The sequence below is a fragment of the Tachyglossus aculeatus genome, chromosome 5, assembly GCF_015852505.1.
Source record: "Tachyglossus aculeatus isolate mTacAcu1 chromosome 5, mTacAcu1.pri, whole genome shotgun sequence".
NCBI lineage: Eukaryota > Metazoa > Chordata > Mammalia > Monotremata > Tachyglossidae > Tachyglossus > Tachyglossus aculeatus.
The window spans coordinates 55,902,467-55,924,582 of record NC_052070.1 but is presented as its reverse complement, the minus strand read 5'-3'; the positions used below and the strand labels follow the sequence as shown (position 1 = coordinate 55,924,582).

At 49.0% G+C, this 22,116-nt stretch overlaps 1 protein-coding gene across 1 annotated transcript in view; it reads right to left on the bottom strand.

The window, feature by feature from the left end:
• Nucleotides 1-3,507: 3,507 nt before the first annotated feature.
• Nucleotides 3,508-22,116, bottom strand: part of ARHGEF10L (Rho guanine nucleotide exchange factor 10 like) — a 176,320-nt gene continuing 157,711 nt past the window's right edge. The window contains 3 exon segments of the mRNA XM_038747301.1: nt 3,508-4,573; nt 5,425-5,547; nt 8,915-9,089. Coding sequence (XP_038603229.1) covers nt 4,050-4,573; nt 5,425-5,547; nt 8,915-9,089 — 822 coding nt within the window. The 3' untranslated portion in view covers nt 3,508-4,049.

The window sequence follows — 22,116 nt, the reverse complement described above, 5'->3', positions numbered from 1 at the left end:
ATATAGAGATAGTCCCTACACAACAGTGGGCTCACAGTCTAAAAGACACTCTTGGCCCTCTTCCAAGCTCTGCTCCCAGCCAGTGTGGCTGCAGATCCTCCTCCTCCTCCCCTGGAGCCCTTGCTCCTCGGACTGCTGACCACCACTGTGGCAGCCACCAGCCCCGGCTCTCACCCCTAATGAGCCTAAGGCCCTCATTAAATCGGTGGGCTCAGTCACCACGGCAGGTGGAGGTGGCAAGGGGAGGGCCCGGACTGACCCAGCTGCCACACATCAATCATGTGGCCTGCTGAAGCCAAGGAAGAACTAGCCCTAGTTGGAATTGCGGGGTCCCTGAGGAGATTTCCTCTCCTCCCCTTCTCCCCACATCCAGACATATGTACAGATGGGGGAAGCAGCATGGCTCAATGGAAAGAGCCCAGGCTTTGAAGTCAGAGGTCATGGGTTCAAATCCTGGCTCCGCCACTTGTCAGCTGTGTGACTCTGGGCAAGTCACTTAACTGCTCTGGGCCTCAGTTACCTCATCTGTAAAGTGGGGATTGAGACTGTGAGCCCCACATGGGACAACCTGATCAACTTGTAACCTCCCCAGCGCCTAGAACAGTGCTTTGCACATAATAAGCACTTAATAAATGCCATTATTATTTATTATTACAGATAACTTATCCTCCCCATCATCCACACATATATACAGATAACCCATTCTCCGTAGCCTCTAGACATACGTGCAGATAACCTATCCTCCCTGGCCTCCAGAAGCATGTACAGATAACTCATCCTCCCCATCATCCAGACATTTATACAGATAACTCATCCTCCCCAGCCTCCAGGCATATGCTCAGATAACCCATCCTCCCCATCATCCAGACATATGTACAGATAATCCATCCTCCCCAGCCTCCAGACATATGCTCAGACAACCCATCCTCCAGACATATATACAGATAATGCATCCTCCTGGTCTCCAGATGTATGCTCAGATAACCCATCATTGCTGGTCTCTAGACATATGCGCAGATGACCCATCCTCCCCGGCCTCTAGTCATACAGGCAAATAACCCATTCTCCCTAGCATCTACACACATGAGTAGATAACCCGTCCTCCCTAGCCTCTTGACATATGTGTAGATAACCCATCCTCCCCAGTCACCTGACATATGTACAGATCACCCATTACAGATATTCTCTCCCCTGCCCAGCCTCTAGACAACCCATCCTCCCTAGTCTTTAGACAGTTGTACAGATAATTTATCCTCCCTGGCCTCCAGACATATGCACAGATAACCCACCTCCCCAGCCCCCAGACATATGTACAGATAACCCATCCTCCCCAGCGTCCAGACATGGTATTTCTTAAGTTCTTACTATGTGCCAAGCACTGTTCTAAGTCCTGGGGTAGACACAAAGTAATCAGGTTGTCCCACATGGGCTCCAAGTCTTAATCTCTATTTTACAGATGAGGTAACTGAAGGTCACACAGACACACGTACAGATCACCCAATAAAGATAATCCCTCCCTCCTAGCCTCTAGACATTATGTCCAGATAATGCATCCTCCCAGCCTCCAAAAATACGTACAAATAACTCATTTTCGCCAGCCTCAACATATGGGCAGATAACCCAACCTTCCCTTCTTTTAGACCTATGTACACATAACCCATCCTCCCTGGCTCCAGACATGAATAGATAACCCATCCTCCCCACCCAGACGTACACACAAACCATCCTCCTTGACCTCCAGACATGCTTGCAGACTCATCTCAGGATGATGGTCTATCCCATTCTCCAGTGTAATAATAATAATAATTGTGGCATTTATTGAGCACTTACTATGTGCCAAGCACTGTACTAAGTGCTGGGGTAGCTACAAATTAATCAGATCCCATAGAGTTAGAGGGAGAACAGGTATTGAATCCCCATTTTACAGATGAGGGAACAGGCACAGAGAAGTGAAGTGACGTGCTCAAAGCCACACAGCAGACAAGTGACGGAGCTGGCCCAGGCCCACGCTCTTTCTACGAGGCCACAGCATCTCCAGAAAGCTCCCCACCTCAAGGGATCTGCAGCCTGGGAAGTTCTTTCTTCTACATAATCTAAGTCAGTCTCACTGCATGCCTCTTCCAACTCAGATGCAGCATGGCCTAGGAGAAAGAGCGTGGCCCTCAAAATCAGAAGATCTGGAGCAGTGTTGCCTAGTGGATAGAGCACGGGCCTGGGATTCGGAAGGACCTGGGTTTTAAACCCTGCTCCACCATCTGTCTGTTGTGTGACCTTGGGCGAGCCAATTCACCTTTCTGTGCCTCAGTTACCACATCTGTAAAAAATGGGGATTAAGAGTGTGAGCCCCATTAGCTTCTATCGACCCCAGCACATAGTACAGGGCCTGGCTTGTTGTCAATACTTAATACCATAAAAAGACAAAACACTTCTCTGTGCCTCAGTTCCCTCATCTGCAAAATGGGGATTCAGTACCTGTTCTCCCTCTTAGTCAGTGAGTCCCCCGTGGGACCCGATTATCTTGTGTAAACTCTAGGGCTTAGTACATGTGGTTGGCACATAGTAAAATGCTTAACAAATATGACAATTATTATTAGTAGTACATGCGCTTGGCACATAGTAAACACTTAACAAATGTGACAATTACTATTAGTCAATCAATGGTATTTACTATGTGTAGAGCACTCTCGGCTTCAAAGCTCTCCATCACCTCGCTCCCTTCTACCTCACCTCCCTTCTCTCCTTCTACAGCCCAGCCCACACCCTCCGCTCATCTGCTGCTAACCTCCTCACTGTACCTCGTTCTCACCTGTCCCGCCATTGACCCCCGGCCCACATCCTTCCTCTGGCCTGGAATGCCCTCTCTCCACACAAACGTCAAGCTGGCTCTCTTCCTCCCTTCAAAGCCCTACTGAGAGCTCACCTCCTCCAAGAGGCCTTCCCAGATTGAGCCCCCTTTTCCCTCTCCTCCTCCCCATCCCCCCCCGCCCTACCTCCTTCCCCACCCCACAGCACCCGTATATATGTTTGTACAGATTTATTACTCTATTTTACTTGTACATATTTACTATTCTATTTATTTTGTTAATGCTGTGCATATAGCTTTAATTCTATTTGTTCTGACGATTTTAACACCTGTCTTCATGCTTTGTTTTGTTGTCTGTCTCCCCTTTCTAGACTGTGAGCCCATTGTTGGGTAGGGACCGTCTCTATACATTGTCGACTTGTATTTCCCGAGCTCTTAGTACAGTGCTCTGCACACAGTAAGTGCTCAATAAATACGATTGAATGAATGAATGGTCTAAGTGCTTGGGAGAATACAACGGAATTAGCAGATACGTTCCCTGCTCATAACAAGCTTACAGTCTGGAGACTATTATTATTATTATTGTTATTATTACTACTATTATTAGATCCTCCTGGGTGGATGAATTCAGTGCAGCCACCCCAAGTTTGGAAGGGCACAGCCAAACCCCAAAGAACCTCACACCACGTACATATATAGTTTGTGCCTTTTATTACGGCATCTCCCGATGCCCCAATATATACAGATTTTATTTATACACGTAGACTATACATTATATATATATATGCTTTGTATATATATATTCACACACAAACTCACGCTCACGCACATCCCCAGTCACAAGAGGTGATGGCGAGTTCAGCAAAACTGAAGGATTTCCCTTCCCCCAAGCCCTCCGGGAGAGTATCGGCTTTTCCCTGGCAGCTGCTAGTCTGCAGTAAAAAAGAGACAAACCCAGCCAATTCTTCCAGAGGCCCCTAAAAACCCAAAGCAGAAACTTCAAAAGACCCTTTAAAAAAAGTTGGCTTTTGCTTCCCTCAGGGAGTAATAGAAGACCTGCTTCCCCGCAAGCCACCGGCGAGCGCGACGTCTTCCGACGGGTCCCTGGTGCAGCGGGTGTGCCATTCCAGCGTTCCCCGGGGCATCCCGATAGGGAAGAGGCTGAGGCACACACCCTTCATGCCTGCCAGAGGCCCAGCTGGCTGAGCCAGGCCGGAGCAGAGCACCACGCGAAAGGGAGCCCATGCTATAACGTCAAGGGGATCTGCCAGATGAGGAGGGTGCTGTCCGTTTCCCCGGTCGGGGGCTGCCTTCCGCCACCGCTGAAATTGCGGTAGCCCTGCCCACCGGAGATGATGGCCACCGAGGAGATCTCCTTCCGATGAGCATCCCGGGGGCAGGGCCGGCTGCGAACCCAGATGTCCGGGTCGTCCGCCATCTCGTAGATGGAGCCGTCCTCCTCGCTGTTCTCCAGACCGCTCCCAGGAGCTGCCGGGGGGTCTCGGATAGAGAGCATGGGGCCGGGGAGGTGGGCCGTGGAGCGCAGGCGGTACTGCAGGAGGATCCCCTTCTTCCTGGTCATCTCGCGGACGGGGTGAGTGTCGGGGGCGGCTGGGGGCTGGGGTAGACCCTCAGGCTTTTCCTCGTCAGGGCGGGCCCCCTCCACTTCCTCCTGGTCGCTCTTCAGGATGTCGGGGGCGAGGGTGCTCGTGGCTACGGCCAGGAACTCCACTGGTCCACAGTGCCCATTGAGCGATACCATGCCTTTTCCTGAAAGATTGGGCGTCGGGGGAGGAAAGAGGGAGTCAGCACCCCCGCCCTCCGACCAGGGGAACAGAGGGTCACTGCTGGCCTATCCTTAGGGTTTGGAGACACTCCCTCCAGCCCCTAACCCCAGACCGAAGCAGGCTTCTGGTGATTTTGCAGCTCCCAAGAACTGTCGTCTAGTGCTCTGGCCCCACAGCTCCCTCCATAAGTCCTGCTACCACCCAGGGAGCTGACAAAAGTCTGCCCCTGCTCAAAGCCAGTGGCCACAGAGCCCATTCCGGTTCAGCCCAGTCCACCAACTTCCTTGCTGGTCCTTGCTCTCGCCTCTCCCACCTGGTTTGGAACTCCCTCCCTCTCCACATCAGAGATGTAGAGAAGCAAAGTCGACTAGTGGGGAGAGCACAGGCTGGGAATCGGAGGTCCTGAGTTCTAATCCCGGCCTGAGAACTTGCCTTCTCTGTGCCTCAGTTTCCTCATCTTTAAAATGGGGATTAAATACCTGTTCTCCCTCCCATTTAGACTGCAAGCCTAATATGGGACGGGGCTGGTGTCCAACCTGATTATCTTATATCTACCTCCACTCTTAGTAGTTTGCTTGGCACATAGTCAGCACTTTACAAGTACCACAATTGAGGATGTCTGCTGACTCTTTTTTTTATGGTACTCTCCCAAACTGTGTACACAGCAAGCAGTCAATATATATCACCGATTGACTGATTCACTCCCTGTATGGCTTCATGCTGGCCTGGGTCCCAGAGCTTGGGCAGTCCTAGTTTATTGGGTGCGAGGAAATGGCTGTGGTGGTGGGGGCTGAGAGGATGTTGGGAATTTTCCCGGGAGCCAAGCCGCCTCACCTGTGATCTTGGGGATGCCCTCCAACCTGGGCACAGGCAGCAGTACAATGATTCCCTGGTCGGTGCCCACCCAAAGTAGGCCCTGACAGATGAGGAGGCTGGTCACACAGACGTGCTTCTGGCCTGTGGGGAGAGATTGGCAGGATAATCATAACCATCCTACCAGGGGCGGGCACGGAAGGCACTCGGGCAGTGGGGAGGCTGGGGGTACCGGGGCAGGAGGTTGGCACTACAAGCCAAGGCCGGTCGGTTCTTTACCAGGTGGCACTTCAGAGCAAGATGGGAACAAGGCTTCCTGTGCATCTGGGCTAAACCAGAAAATGGGCATCCCCGGAGAGACTCCCACAGGAGGCATGGACCAGCCAGGCACCAGGGCTGGGGACACTGGCAGAAGATGACAGAAGTAGTAAGGACCAATCAATCAATCAATCAATCGTATTTATTGAGCGCTTACTATGTGCAGAGCACTGTACTAAGCGCTTGGGAAGTACAAATTGGCAACAATTTGTTGCCACGTCCTTCCGACCAAGGACGGAAACCTACAAGAGGCCTGAATCCAAGTAAGCGGGCACAAGCGGATGCCAGTGCTGCAAGGAGGGTGGCGCAGAGGCTGGGGGGCGGGGAGGATCAGTGAGGGTTGGCAATTTGTTGGCAACACTTTGAACGTGGTGTTTCACACCGGTGTTTTACATTCTGAATGCATGACTGCCTCTCCCTTACAAGGACAGAATTCCCTGTTGTTTCTAGGCACGGACAATGAAACGGATAATTCGTTGCCATGAATTAACATGTTTTTGATGTCAGTCCAGATTAGTTCTTCCTGCATGATCGGCCCTGCGCTGCCTTTTCATTTTAGCCGTGGCACGGCTCTATCGGCTGAGCAATGATCCTTCTCTGACCCTCTTCAGAAGGGTCACTGCCACCCTGGGGCTGGATTTACTCTGTGTGTGTGTGTGTGTGTGTGTGTGTGTGTGTGTGTGTGTGTGTGTGTGTGTGTGTGTGTGTGTGTTTGCGGGTCTGGGGTGAGAAAGCTGCAGAGGAGGGGGCTGGAAAGACTAGGTGGGATAGAGGGCTTGAGTTCCCAGAGCCCGCCGTCACTTCTAATTATCACATCAGGGAAGTCCAGGAGAGAGAAAGATCCCCACATTGTGCTGCAGGTGCCTATATAGTTCCTTAAAGGCTCCCTCCCCCTCCAAGACCCCCTTCTCCCATCAGTCAGAGCCCCAAAGGGGATAGCCCTGAGAGCCCCAGCTGCTTATCACACATTGCACGGGCCTGGGAATCAGAAAGTCATGGGTTCTAATCCCAGCTCCACCTCTTGCCTGCCGTGTGACCTTGGTCAAGTCACTTCACTTCTCTGGACCTCAGTTACCTCATCGGTAAAGTGGGGATTGAGATGGTGAGCCCCAAGTGGTCAGAGACTGTGTCCAACCTGAGAAACCTGTATTTACCCCAACACCTAATACAGTGCCTTGCACATAGCAAGCGCTTAACAAATACCACAATCATCATTATTATCATTATTATTATTGCCCCAGTGGCTGGGGACAGTCTCTCCCACCATCCCACCATCAGAGACATTGGCACATCACCTCCCAAGGCCCCTCATCACTCTATCCTGAGAACTGCTGCCTTATCGCACCCACTCCTCAGGCCTAGGTGGGGGGGACCATCAGCTAGAGGAAGGGGCCTTAGTGACTTCTCCTTTGCCATGGGCCTCAGCAGCAGATGTATGCCTGACAATGGCAGGGAAACCTTGAGGGCCGGAGAAACTCTTGGCATCCAGCGGGATGCCACCAACCATGACCTACACATCAAAGCCACTGTCCTGCTCCCTGCTCACTTTCCAGCCCCTGACCACCCCCTTCCCACCCTGGGCCTCGGGATCCTCTGCGGAGGCACTCCCGTTCTCATCCAAAAAGCTCCGTGTGCTCCCCGCTTCTTGGACTGAACTGGAGAACGGATTCCAGAGGTTGCTACTATTTTCATTGATGAATAATTAACATCCACAGTCCCAATAAAATGCACCTCTGCTCATCTTCTCCATTCAGGCTGAGCTCCCACAGTGCTCGAGGATTGGCGGGAAAAGGTAATTCTCCATTAAAATGCATCCTCACGTCCCCCAGTTGGTGGTAAAACCACAAATGGGGGAGGAGAAGAGGAAAAAAATAAAAAAAAGGACAAAACGCAGCAGAGAGGTGAAAGATAGCTTCACCTCCGGGCCTCGTCCCAGGCCTCCCCCGCCTCATGGTAGAGAGAGATGCTTTCAAAAAACAGTAAAAAAAATCCTAATGGCGAATAAATATTTTATCATAGAGACTTAATGCTGCAATGTTCGACTCACCCAAGCTATATATCTGTAGATATACAACTTTAAAAAGCTCAAGCTCTCTGAGAACATTTTATTAATGACCTGTCTAGTTAAAAGGACGAGGGAGTTTAGGTTCAAAAATGCATTAATACCAATTGTGCAGTCTGGCAGAAGAAGGGGGTCGGAGAGGGAAATGAGATGAATTTTAACGCGCCCTTAAAAAAACCCCACACTTCCGGGAGAAACAAATTTATTACTAATTACGCAATCACTTCATCCCGTGGCAGGGGAGAGGAAAAAAGTACTTAAAAGCCTTAAAGGATATGTCTAATACAGAATTTAGGAATCCCTTTTCGTCTTCTCCCCTTCCCAAAGGAAAACGCCACTAAGGAGACACTGCAATATGAATGTTGCCTCCCGTCGTATATGATGGCAAGTAGCGAGGGTACAGAGGGCTGTAACCCTGGTTTAGGGGATGGTTGGGTGGGGGGGACTGCTTCTTCTTAGGCATCCCAAAGCCTGGGGTACCCTGAAGACAGCAGATGGAGCCAGGTTCTGGGGGGGAATGGGTCTGTTTATTGTTGTACTGTACTCTCCCAAGCGCTTAGTACAGTGCACTGCACACAGTAAGCACTCAATAAAAACAACTGACTGACTTGCTGAGTTGATTTGGGAGGCCGAGTCAGGGGGGATGAGAATCCAGGAATGGGGGGCCTCGGGTACTACGCTCTGTCAACCCTGGAATAGGGAATGTGGACCAGAGGGGCATCCTCCAGCCCTGACTTCTCCAGGTTCTCACCGGTTTGCTGAGTTTGAGGGCTGGTTGGAGAGGAGCCATTACACTATATAGCTAAAATCCTTGGAAGAGTGCTGGCTCTCCCCAGCCTTGGAAGTTCCTTAAGGGGAGGGATTGATGCTCTATTGTCCTGGCCCAATAAATCAATTAATGGATGGTACTTATTGAGTAGTCACTGACTGCAGAACACAGAACTAAGCACTTCAGAGAGTATACAGCGCTGGCCATGGAGAGCTTACAGTTTAGAGGGAGAGCCAGACATTAAAGTAAATTTTAAGCACTTAGTGAGCGTTCAATTAATCCTTCTGATTGATGGACTGACCCCTCCCTCCGGCCGCCCCAGGACATGCTCTCCCACCCTCACCCGCCCGCCGTGCGCCCACCTGGCATAAGGAAGGTGGTCCGGGTGGCAATGTTGATCTCCTGCAGAGGTTCCAGGGTCTCCGTGTGGAAGAGGCGTATGGAGGAGCCGGAGGAGAAAGCCATCCAAACGCCGCTGCCAGCCTTCACCATGTGAGTCACGCTGGCGGCCGCATCCTGATGCGCCTCAAAGCTTTGCTGCGGCACACAGAGAGGGCATGGGAGAATGAGTTGAGTGGGGCAGGCCCCGGAGGGGGTGGCCCTAATGGCAAGTGATGGACTCACCTCACCCTGGGGCCAGGTGGGCTGACCACCCAGCCTACTGACCCCTCAGGGCCTTGAGCACCCAAGGGGCTCTGAAGCAGCATCCCCCCAAGCACGGCTCTTCCTCCATCCGGACCCCTGAGTCTACCCCTAAGAAGGAAACTAGAGAAAGCCCACTGCCAGCTGGGAACAGGAGCGTGGCTCAGTGGAAAGAGCCCGGGCTTTGGAGTCAGAGGTCATGGGTTCAATTCCCGGCTCTGCCAATTGTCAGCCGTGTGACTTCCGGCAAGTCACTTAACTTCTCTGGGCCTCAGTTCATTCATCTGTAAAATGGGGATTAAGACTGTGAGCCCCCTGTGGGACAATCTGATCACCTTGTAACCTCCCCAGTGCTTAGAACAGTGCTTTGCACATAGTAAGTGCTTAATAAATGCCATTATTATTATTATCATGCTGGGAAGGGCACTCGTGGGAGCTGCTTGATGGGCCAAAGGTGGGCCTAGATTGTAATCTCATTATGGGCAGCGATTTTGTCAGTTATATTGTACTCTCCCACACACTTAGTAAAGTGTTCTGCACACAATAAGAGCTCGGTAAATATGACCGACTGAGCCTTTAATATTTAATTTCTGTCCCCCTCTTTCTATCCCATGTCAAGCTTTCATCGCTGCCGTCATCACCCCTCCCCAAATTACAACTGCTGAGATAAAGAGAGCAGGAATAGGAAAGGGGAAGAAAGCAAATTGGCACTTTGGATCAGCCTTCACAGCCCTGTCTCGTCCCATCCCTTCCCCTCCTCCTCCATCCCCTTCCCTTCTCCCTGGTAGGACAGGAGCCATGGACCTGTTTCCCAACAGAATGCAAGGCCCGCAAAGATGAGATCTCGAGATGTCCAACAAAATTGTTTTTATGCAGCAGTCTTTGGAGGCAGTGCAGAAAGGCAGAAAACCTAGGAGGGATGGGAGGGAGGGGTAGCAGTGTTGCCAAGTGGATAGAGAATGGGCCTCGGAGTCAGAAGGACCTGGGTTCTAATCCCAGCTCTAATCTGCTGCTGTGTGAACCTGGGAAAATCACTTAAATTTTCTCTGCTTCAATTATCTCATCTGTAAAATGGGGATTACTACAGTGAACCCCATGTGGGACAGGGACTACATCCAACCTGATAAGCCTGTATCTACACCAGTGTTAGTACAGTGCCTGTCACATAGTAAGTGCTTGACAAATACCATAAAAAAAGTAAGGCAGGACCTTTAATTCCCTCATAGAATTCCCAGCGCACCTGCTGGCTATGTCTCCCTCATGTGATGACCTATTTTGTTGACGAAATTGAAGCCATCTGGTATGAATCAGCCAAATCTGCCCCTAACTTCCCCAGCTCCCTCCCACCCACATGCACCCTGTCATCCTTCTTGGACATCTCTTGAGATCTCCCACCTGGGCCTCTGACCCCATCCCTGTTCACCTTCTAAAAACACTTCTTTTTCTCACTCTTCTCTCCTCCCTAACCTCCATTCTTCAACCGCAAACTCTCTGATGGTTTCTTGCCCCACGCCTTCAAGCATTTCCACAACTCCTCCATCCTCCAAAACCTTCTCTAGACCCCACTGCACCATCCAACTAGGAGCAATAGTAATAGCAGCAGCAGTAGTAGCAGTAGTAATAGTATGAGTAACAGTAAAGGTATTTACTGAGGGCCGGGAACAGTGAACTATAGGAAGGATTTGGGAAAATACATGAGTAGCATGAGAAATGTTCCCTTCACACAATGAGTTTACACCCTAGTAGGGAAACGGACAAGAAAATATTTACAAACTAGGTAATCAGAGATCGTACATAAACGCTGAGGAAGGTTATGCCTGAATAAATATGTAAAGGCTAGAGGTGGCTGATGGGTTGATGGGATGTGAGTTTGGGGAGTTAACTGGAAGGTGGAGGAGGTGGAATTTCAGGAGGACTCTGAAGGTGGGAAGAACTGTGGACTGTCAGACTGGCAAGGAGGGTGTTCCGAGATGGGGAACAACAAGCAAGGGGATGGAGATGTCGGGGGTCAAAAGCGAGGTAAGGCTCAATGGAGAAATGAAGAGAGCAAGAAGGAGGGTAGCAGGAGCAGAGTGTGGATATGTAAAATTTGGGAGAGTTGGTGGAGAGCCTTGGAGCCTATTTCCACTTGACGCAGAAGGTAATTCATTCAATCATTCAATCGTATTTATTGAGCACTTACTGTGTGCAGAGTACTGTACTACTTGCTTGGCAGAGTACAGTAACAACAAAAAAACACATTCCCTCTCCACAACAAGAGAGGGGGAGACAGACATTAATATAAATAAATAAACTACAGATATATTCACAAGTGCTGTGGGGCTGGGAGTGGGGGATGAATAAAGGGAGCAAGTCAGTGTGATGCAGAAGGGAGTGGAAATGGGAAGCCATTGGAGCGATTTGGGGAGAGGGGAGATGTGAGCCAAGAGGTATTCCAAGATGATGCATTTGGCCTAGCTTGGAGACGAAAGACGCTGACGGCAGACGCTAGCCAAGAGGCTGATATGATCGTCCAGGCACGCTGTGTCAAGAATTTTGTCCAAGGTGGTAGTAGGACAGATGGAGTTGTATGGGCAGATGTGGGAAATGTCAGGATGTAAAAAGCAGAATGGCCTAGTAGAAAGAGCGTAGGCCTGGGAACCAGAGGACCTGGGTTCTAATCCTGGCCCTGCCAATTGTTTGCCATGTGGTCTTGGGCCAAGTCACTTGACATTTCTGTGCCTCAGTTTCCTCAACTATAAAATGGGGATTAAATTGTAGTCCCTGTTACTTAGACTGGGAGCCCCACGTGGGACAGGGATTCTGTCCAAATTGATTAACTTGTAACTAACCCAGTACCTAAAACAGTGCTTGACATATAGTAATGACTTAACATCATAATAGTAATAATAACAATAGTAAAAATAGTAAGAATTGGCAGATTTAGCAGTGGTTTGACTGAAAATTGAAAAAGAAGGAGGAATCAAGGAGACACCAAGGTTGCAGGATTCAGAAACTGGGAGGATGGGGGTGTCATGGACAGAGATGGGAAAATTACTGAGAGGAGCTCCTTCTTGTCCAAACTCCTAGATCAGATTATTTACAACTACTACCTCCTCCCGTCTCTCTAGCTCTCTCTCTCTTATTTTTTATGGTATTTGCTAAGCACTTTCTATGTTCATTCATTCATTCAATTGCATTTATGTGCCAGGCACTGTTCTAAGCATTGGGGTAGTTATAAGGTAATCAGACTGGACACAAGTCCATGTTCAACATGGGGCTCATAGGCTTAATCCCCATGTTACAAATGAGGTAACTGAGGCATAGAGAAGTTAAGTGACTTACCCCAAGTCACCAAGCTGATAAGTGGCAGAGTTGGGACTAAAACCCAGGTCCACCTGACCTCCACAATCTAATTACTGCTCCCTTCACTCCACGAAGACCGCTCTCTCTAAAGTCATTCTTGACAATCTACTGGAACCTATTCTATCCTAACCCATTGAGGACCACCACTAGAAACGTTATCTCTGACACAGTTCTCTCTTGCTTCTTCTCAACTCTGGACAATCTCTCTCAGTTTCTTTTACCGGCTCTTCCTTTTATCTCCCACCCACTGACTGTTGGTGTTGATCAACGATCTGTTCTGCAACGCTTTCTCGTAGCCTAGATTCACTCTCTTGAACAGCTCATCTGCTCCCAGAGCTTCAGCTTCCATCTTTATGTGAATGACTCCCAAATGCATCTCACTAGCTCCAATGTTTTTCCCTCTCTGCAATCTTGCACTTCCTCCTGTCTCTGGGTTGTCTCTAATGCATTTTGCAAGCCCTAGTGACTCTCCACTTCTGCAACCTCACATTTCCTCCTGCCCCCAGGATATATCTACACAGATGTCTCACTGATACCCTAAACTCAATTTGTCCTAAATTCTCTCCTCCACTTAACTTTCCCATCACAGTTGACAACATCCTCCCGGCCTTGCAAGCCTGCAACCTTGGCATAATCCTTGTCACCTCTCTATCAACTCCCACAGTCTGTCATCAAATTTTGTCACCTCTACCTCCATCAACTATATTTCCAGAATCCACTGTTTCCTCTCTACCCCTGTGGCTACAATGCTAGTCTGGGCCCTTGTAATATCCCAGCTTGACTGTCGCATCAGGCTCCCCACAGACCTCCCTTCTTTTTTTTAATCTATTTGTTAAGCACCAACTATGTGCCACACATTCATTCACTCATTCAATCATATTTATTGAGCGCTTACTGTGTGCAGAGCACTGTACTAAGTGCTTGGGAAGTACAAGTTGGCAACATACAGAGACGGTCCCTACCCAACAGTGGGCTCACAGTCTAGAAGGGGGAGACAGAGAACAAAACAAAACATATTAACAAAACAAAATAAATAGAATAAATATGTACAAATAAAATAGAGTAATAAATACGTACAAACATTTATACTTATATACAGGTGCTGGGGGAGGGGAAGGAGGTAAGGCGGGGGGATGGGGAGGAGGAGGAGGGGGTCTAGTGCCAGGGGTCAACTGCCAGACAGACGAGACCAAGGCACAGTGAGAAGGTTAGTACTAGAGGAACAACATGGGCTGAGTTGTAGAAGGAGAATAGTGAGGTGAAGTAGGAGGGGGCAAGGTGGTGGAGTACTTTAAAGCCAATGATGAGGAATATTTGTTTGATGCGCAGGTGGATGGGCAACCACTGGAGGTCTCTGAGGAGTGGGGAAACATGGTCTGAACGATTTTGTAGAAAACTGACCTGGGCAGCAGAGTGAAGTGTGGACTGGAGTGGGGAGAGAGAGCAGGCTGGATGGTCAGCAAGGAGGCTGATGCAACCATCCAGGCAGGACAGGATGAGTGACTGTATTAACAATGTAACAGATTGGATGGAGAGGAAAAGGGGGATTTTAGCAATGTTGTGAAGGTGGGACCGGCAGCATTTAGCGATGGATTGAATACGTGGGTTGAATGAGAGAGAGGAGTCGAGGATAACACCAAGGTAACGGGCTTGTGAGACAGAAAGGATAGTGGTGCCATCTACAGTAATGGGAAAGTCAGGTGGAGGACAGGGTTTAGGTGGAAAGATAAGGAGTTCAGTTTCGCACATTGTAAGCTTGAGGTGATTGGAGGACATCCAAGCAGAGATGTCTTGAAGACGAGAGGAAATGTGAGACTGCAGAGAAGGCTGGAGATATAGATTTGGGTATCAGACTCATACTGGTGGTAGTTGAAGCCATGGGAGCAAATGAGTTCTCCAAGGGGGTGAGTGTAGATGGAGAATAGAAGGGGACACAGACCCCATAGTTAGGGGGTGGGAGGCAGAGGAGGAGACTGCAAAGGAGACTGAGAATGAATGGCCAAAGGGACAAGAGAAGAACCAGGAGAGGACAGAATCAGTGAAGGCAAGGTTGGATAATGTTTCCAGGAGAAGGGGGTGTCCACAGTGTCCAAGGCAGTTGAGAGGTCAAGGAGGATTAGGATGGAGTAGAGGCCATTGGATCTGGCAAGAAGGAGATTGGTGACCTCTGAGAGGGAGGTTTCTGTAGCGTGAAGGGAACAGAAGCCAGATTGGAAGGGGTCAAGGAGAGAATTGGAGCAGAGGAATTTGAGACAGTGGGTGTAGACAACTTGGTCATGGGGTTTGGAGTGGAATGGTAGGAAGGGAAAGGGGCGATAAAGGAGCTGTGGGATCAAGGCAGAGTTTTTTTTAGGACACGGGAGACATGGGCATGCTTGAAGGCAATGGGGAAGAAGCCATTGGAGAGCAATAGTTGAAGATGGCTGTTAGGGAGGGGCAAGAGTTGTGATAAGGTGTGAAGGAATGGGGTCAGACGCACAGGTGGAGGGGGTGGCTTTTGAGAGAAGGCAGATCTCCTCTAAAGATATTGCTGGAAAGGATGTAAGAGTTGAAGAGGAGGCTGGAAGTAGGGGAGGGACTGGGGAGGGGAAGGAGTGATTTTAGGGAGCTCATGCCTGACAGCGCTTCTCCCAACCTCTGGGCAGGTTCAACTTCAAATTAGTTTTTTTCGAGACTGTTTTAGAAACTGAAATTCCTTATCATTTTTCTTTCAAGGGAGGCTGTGCCTTCATCTCTTTGTGAGTCAAGGCTTGGGGGGTTTGTAGTAGTAGCAGTAGTAGTCTGTCTCCCCCTCTAGACTGTAAGCTCATTGTGGGCAGAGAATGTGTCTGTTATACTGCTATATTGTTCTCTCCCAAGTGTTTATTACAGTCCTCTGCACAGAGTAAGTGCTCTATATGATTGACTAATAATTGTAATAATATTTAATAATTAATATTAATTATTATAATTAATAATACTAATAACTGTGGCATTTATTAAGCACTTAACTTGTGCCAGGCACTGTACTAGGTACTGGATTGGATACAAACAAATAGGGTTGGACACAGTCCCTGTCACTTGGGGCTCACAGTCTCAATCCCCAATCCCCAGTCCCTGAGGCCCAGAGAAGTGGAAGTTATTTGCCCAAGGTCACACAACAGACAACTGGAGGAGCTGGGATTAAAATCCAGGTCCTTCTGACTCTCAAGCCTTTGCTCTATCCACTATGCCATGCTGCTTCACTACGCCATGCTAGTAGTAGTAGAATTTTTAAGCGCTTACTTTATGCAGAGCACGGTACTAAGCACTGGGAGAAAATACACACGTGGGAGTTAGATCTGGTCCTGTCTCTTGGGCTGGTAGTTCATGCCAAAGCCCAACGAGAGACCTAGTTTAGCATGTCGCCTCCCACCCTGTCCCAGCTGCTTCAATTGCAAGTGTGGAAAAAGTACGTCCAAAGGCAGACTGTTCTCGGACGCTTGCTCCGTGCAGAGACGGATGGTGTGTGAGTGGGTGTTTGCACAGAGCTTTTTCTGGTTGCATCCTCTCATTTCCTTTGAAGACTAAAGAAGAAACTTTCAGGCAATAAGCCCAATGGTCTTCTCTCCCAACTAGTCATCCAGCCACCATGAACCCATCAGAAAAGGAAAGGAGTAGGAAGAAGAAAGAAAGAGAGAAAAAGAGAGAAAGCGAGAAAGAAAAAGAAAGGAAAAAACAGGGAGAGAGAGAGAGAGAAAAGGGAGAGAAAGAAAGAGGGAGAGAGAAAAGGGGGAAGAAGAGAGAAGGTGAAAAAGGGAAAGAGGGAGAAAGAGAAAAGTGAAAAAAGGTAGAGAGAGAAAGAGAAAAAAAGAAGGAAAGAGAAATGACCGAGAGAGAAAAATGAGACAAAGAGGAAAGAGACACAGAGAGACAGAGCAAAAACAAATCTCAATTTTCTATGGTAAAAGAGAAGAAGGGACACACTTTTCATCAAACAACAGATATTGCCATACCAGACAAGAAAGGCAGTCTGGGCTTTCTAGAAGCTCCAAGAACTTGGGTCTCTCTCCAGCCAAAACCCCAATCCAGTCCCACCCAACCCTGGCCAGGGCTTTGCCTCCCCCAGTAATAATAATGGTGGTATTTGTTAAGTGCTTACTATGTGCCAAGCACTGTTCTAAGCACTGGCGTAGATACAAGGTTATCAGGTTGTCCCACGTGGGGCTCACAGTCTTAATCCCCATTTTACAGATGAGGGAACTGAGGCAGAGAGAAGAGAAGTAACTTGCCCAAAGTCACACAGTAGACAAGTGGTGGAGCCGGGATTAGAATCCATGACCTCTGACTCCCAAACCTGTGCTCTTCCCACTAAGCCATGCTGCTTCTCAGTACTATGCCAAAGGTGAACCTGGAGCAAAGTCAAAATGGATCAGCAAGACCACTGGAAGGAAAGGAGATGGCTGTGGTTTCTGTTCATGTTCAGTTGCCCAGGCAGCTGGCGTTGTAGCTCCTGAGGTCCAGAGGATATATCGACACGCATGTGGTCACAGTGTCCATGGCAGTTGCGTGTGTGGGGTTCCTAGGCATGGCTGGCTTAAGAAACCCTTGAAACAGGAATGGTCTGTGGGGTCCAGGAGCTGCCCAAGGCTGGACCCAGGCCACCTTAGTTTTGCTGATGTGACGTCAGGTCCAGGCCTCTTGGCTTACAAGAGGGTCACTGTTTAGACAGTGAGCCCAATGTTGGGTAGGGACTGTCTCTATATGTTGCCAATTTGTACTTCCCAAGCGCTTAGTACAGTGCTCTGCACATAGTAAGCGCTCAATAAATACGATTGATGATGATGGAGTGGGGCAGCCAGAGCAGAGAGCAGACTGGCAATCCAAGGATAGAGTCAAACTACTCGACTGGCACCCGGCCATTCACTCTCAGAAAACGATCAAACTTTACCAAGCATCTCGGACTTATTCGATGTCTTTCTTCGAAAAAGAGCTCAGAGTACACAATCTACCAACTTGCCTACCATGGGGACCAGTACCAGCTGTTGCTCCTATTTTGCATGGAGGGAAAATGGGGAACAGAGAGGTTGTAGACTTTGCCCAATGCCACCCAGCAAGAGAAGCCTCCCGCTAGCTTAGACTCTAGCCCTTCACAACCTACAGTCACCTGGAGCAGGTCCGTCCCGCCAAGCCCAAAGCCTAACTAAAACTTCCAGTGCCAGCCCTGAGGGAGGCTTAAGTGGAGGCAATCACAGTGGTGGCAAGTGGAACCAGCCTGTGATCGGTTGGAATCGAATCCGGCACAAACCCAGCGGAGTCAAATTGGTTCATATTTCCCAAGGGGAGAAGTGAGTCCTACCCAGGGACCTGTCGGGGGTGTTGAACGCCTTTTATAACTTGTCAGACCTGATCAATCAATCAATGGCATCTGAGCACTGATTATGTGCAGAGCACTGTACTAAGTACTTATCATGATAATAATGATGGTATTTGTCAAGAGCTTACTATGTGCCAAGCACTGTTCTAAACACTGGGGTAGACTGTTTTAGGCACTGGGGTAGATACGAGGTTATCAGATTGTCTCACGTGGGGCTCAATAATAATAACACCATCATTATTATTATTATTAGTTGTGAGAGGAGCTCATTAACATGGCACAAGACCTTTGCCAGAATTAGGTTGCTTCTGCGGCAAGCAATTCAAGGGACCCAAGAGACAAATTCAAGAGACAAATTGAGAGCAATGCAGTGGGCCTGACTAGTATGCAACAGTGAGAGACTTGAACTTTGATTTGCACCTTTTATTCACTCCACCCTCAGCCCCACAGCACTTATGCACATATCTGTAAGTTATTTTGATGTCTGTCTCCCCCTCTAGACTGTAAGCTCCCTGTGGGCAAGGAATATGTCTACCAAATCAGCTATATTGTAGTCTCTCAAGTGCTTAGTCTAAGAACTCAGTAAATATGATTGATTGATTGAGGCTGGGAGCCGTCCTGAGGAGAGTTCCCAAACTCTCCCAGTCCCATCGTCCAACGCGATTGAGGTACCCAGCCTGCACTACAATACTGGGCTGCAGCCAAGTTCTGAGGTCCCAGCCCTTGTTTTCTTGCTTTCTTTTCAAGTGCAAAGGCTGTTTGCCCTATTTTCAGAACGCTGGTATTTTCTTTTCCATACAGAGGTTAGGGATGCTAAGTTTCAATTAACTATTGAAACAATTCACCTGCTCCTCCTCTCCGTCTGACCTGACTCTTCCCTTCCCTTCCCAACCCCAAGGCCAGAGGACTGGATGAGGGGTCTGGGAGCTGAGCAGGGTCTGCCTGTCCCAGCTCCTTCACATTCACTTCCCCTCCAGTTCCCTTCTCCGTTTCTCTGCTGGCCTCTCCCATCCTTCTGCCTGGCCTACCTGCATGGACTTAAGCCACACTGATTGTGACTCACCCAGGTCACCGAGGAGCCGCCATCCTAATCCTCCACCTGCCACCCCAGTGGGTAGAGAGAAGCAGCCACAGCCTGGTGCCGCCCCCACAGAACCTTGGGAAGCCTAGGAGGCTGCTGTTGGAGCACCCGCTGTGGCCATGGTTTTGTATGTTGGGTCTATTTATGGTATTTGTTAAGCATTAAGTGCCAGGCACTGTACTAAGTGCCGGGGTAGATACAAGCTAATCAGGTTTGACACAGTCCATGTCCCTCATGGGGCTCACAGTCTTAATCCCCATTTTGCAGATGAGGTAACTGAGGCACAGAGAAGGCAAGTGACTTGCCCAAGGTCACACAGCAGACAAGTGGCGGAACCTGGATTAGACCTCAGGTCCTTCTTACTCCCAGGCTCACGCTCTATTCACTAGACCGTGCAGTTCCAAGCTAACAATCTAATAATCACGCTGCTATGTGGGCTCTGAACTGGAAACTCTGTTCCTCTGACTACAGCCGTCTACCGAGCCTTATTCTTTGTGTTTCTGCCAACTCAATGCTTCGTTTCATTGCTCCTCATGTGTCTGTTGCCATTTCCCTCTCCCCATTTTTATTATTAAATTCTATTGCACCCCCCACAAGGGATAGGAACCGAGACTAATTCCCACCTGCATATTCTTTCCCAGTGCTTAGTACAGTGTTTGGCACTCATTAAGTGCTTAATGAATACCATTACTACTACTACCAGCTGATCACACACAGCATCCTCCACCAGAGGAGGGCCCATGCTGGAGAACAGATGACCAGGGCCTAAATCAATCAATCAATCAATCAATCGTATTTATTGAGTGCTTACTATGTGCAGAGCACTGTACTAAGCGATTGGGAAGTATAAATTGGCAACATATAGAGACAGTCCCTACGCAACAGTGGGCTCACAGTCTAAAAGGGGGAGACAGAGAACAAAACCAAACATACTAACAAAATAAAATAAATAGAATAGATATGTACAAGTAAAATAAATAAATAGAGTAATAAATATGTACAAACATATATACATATACCTAAATGCCTAGGTTCCAGAGAACTGAGTGATGCCCAGTGGTCATCGAACCAAGCAAACACATGAAGAAGAGGAAGGGAAGGAGACCAGCAAAGGGTAGGACTGAGTGGTCATGGCCAGCCACCCTCGGGACCCAACTATCAGTCTCAGGCTTGTCCGTGGGAAATGGTTTGGATTCACCGCTCTACCTGGTGCTATTAACTAGGGACCCTCCTACCTGCTCCCAGCAGGGTGACAAGACCATGGCTCCACCACTCACCCAGAGGGGCCTCAGTCTCCCCACTCTGAAACGGGGATACCAATCCCCACTCCTCCCCACTTCTCAGAGATGTTAGGACAGTAATCAATCAATAGCATTTCTTGAACACTTCCTGTGTGCAGAGCACTGAACAAAGCACTTGGGAGAGCACAGTATAGCAAAGTTGGCAGACACGCTCCCTGCCCATGAGGACCTTGCAGTCTAGAGAGGAGTTTACAGGCTTGGTATACAGCCTTGACTACTATATTGCAGTCTCTCAAGTGCTTAGTCTAAACACTCAATAAATATGATTGATTGATTGATTGAGGCTGGGAGCTGTGCTGAGGAGAGTTCCCAAACTCTCCCAATCCCATCATCCGACGCGACTGAGGTACCCAGCCTGCACTACAATATTGGGCTGCAGCCAAGCTCTGAGGTCCCAATCCTCATTTTCTTGAGGTGAGGTGACTGAATAAATGAATGTTAGAATAAGGGAGGTGACTGAGGGGAAAATGCCTTGAACACTCTAAGGAAAGAAGGTCTCAGTAACCCCTTCCCCTCCATCCCCTCCCACCCAGGAGGAGGCTGGGAGAAGAGTGAGTTGGCACACAAAGAGTTCGTAGAGAGAGATAATTCTCTGGCTAGTTCCTGCCAGCCCACTCATCAAGAGTTCAGGCCCCAAAACTGCCCAACAGAGACACTAACTGCCTCAGTGCAGACCTGAGGGAGGAAGAAGAGCCCAGTGCAGGGGGCTCTGTGGAGGACGGAGCTCATTCTTCCATATGGAGAGGAGAAGAGATATGTGAGATGGCGAGAATGCTGCCAGTAAGATGTAGGGAAATCAGGTTCATCTGACTCAGGTTCAGCACCTTCCTCCTCCCTGCCCATTCTTGCTCCTCCCTACGGTGATTTTGCCCTTTTCTCACCCAAAGACAATGGTTTCCACATGAAGAGCGTCCGGTTTCTCGGCTCTGTGTCAGTCACAGGAGCAGCTCTGCTGCACGCATGAATCAGGACCAAGGGGGAGACTTGTACAGATCAAGACAGATCTACTCATTTAAACCCACGATAAAAAGGAAAATGGAACAGCAAATGTGCTGATTCTTATGATAAGTTGGGGAGGCCCTGGGAGAGGAGAGACACTGAAATGAAGTTTGCAATCACATTCACTGCCAACAATGGCCTCTCTAGGGTCTCGGGAAGACAGAATACTAAGGAGGAGAGGATTGGCTACAGACAGGAGAGGCCAGGGAAGATGCTGAGCCCCTCTTTTTTTAAAAAAAATGGTGCTTCTTAAGCGCTTAGTAAAAGCCAGTGCTGGGTTAGATACAAGCTAATCCGATGGGACCCAGTCCATGTCCCACATGGGGCTCACAGTCTTAATCCCCATTTTATAGATAAGGTAACTGAGGCATAAAGAAGTAAAGTGACTTGCCCAAGGTCACACATCAGATAAGTGGTGGAGCAAGGATTAGAACACAGGTCCTCTGACTCTGACTCCCAGATCCAAGCTCTTCCCAGTAGGCCAGGGAACTCTACCCTCACACTCATGTGGAGAGCAGTGTGGGTCTCTTGGGCCTGTCCCCGGGAGAGTGTGACACTCAAAAGGATGAACCTCTAGGCTGTGCTCCTCTTGAGAAGGGGATAGTTTATGTCTATCCCATGATCTCGCCATCCTCTTCCTGCACTCAGAAGGAAAATGCCAATTTCCTCTCACCTCCATTCTCTGGCTCCATTATCCTCTTCCTGAGCAGGGTCCTTCACAATCACTTCTACATATTCTTCCCTGTCCCCGGTCACCCTGAAGCCAAGGCCCCCATTCCCGCCATCTTCATTTCAGTCCCCAGTCCGGAACTCTCTCCTCACCCAAATCCAACAGTCCACAGCTCCCTCCCCATCTTTAAA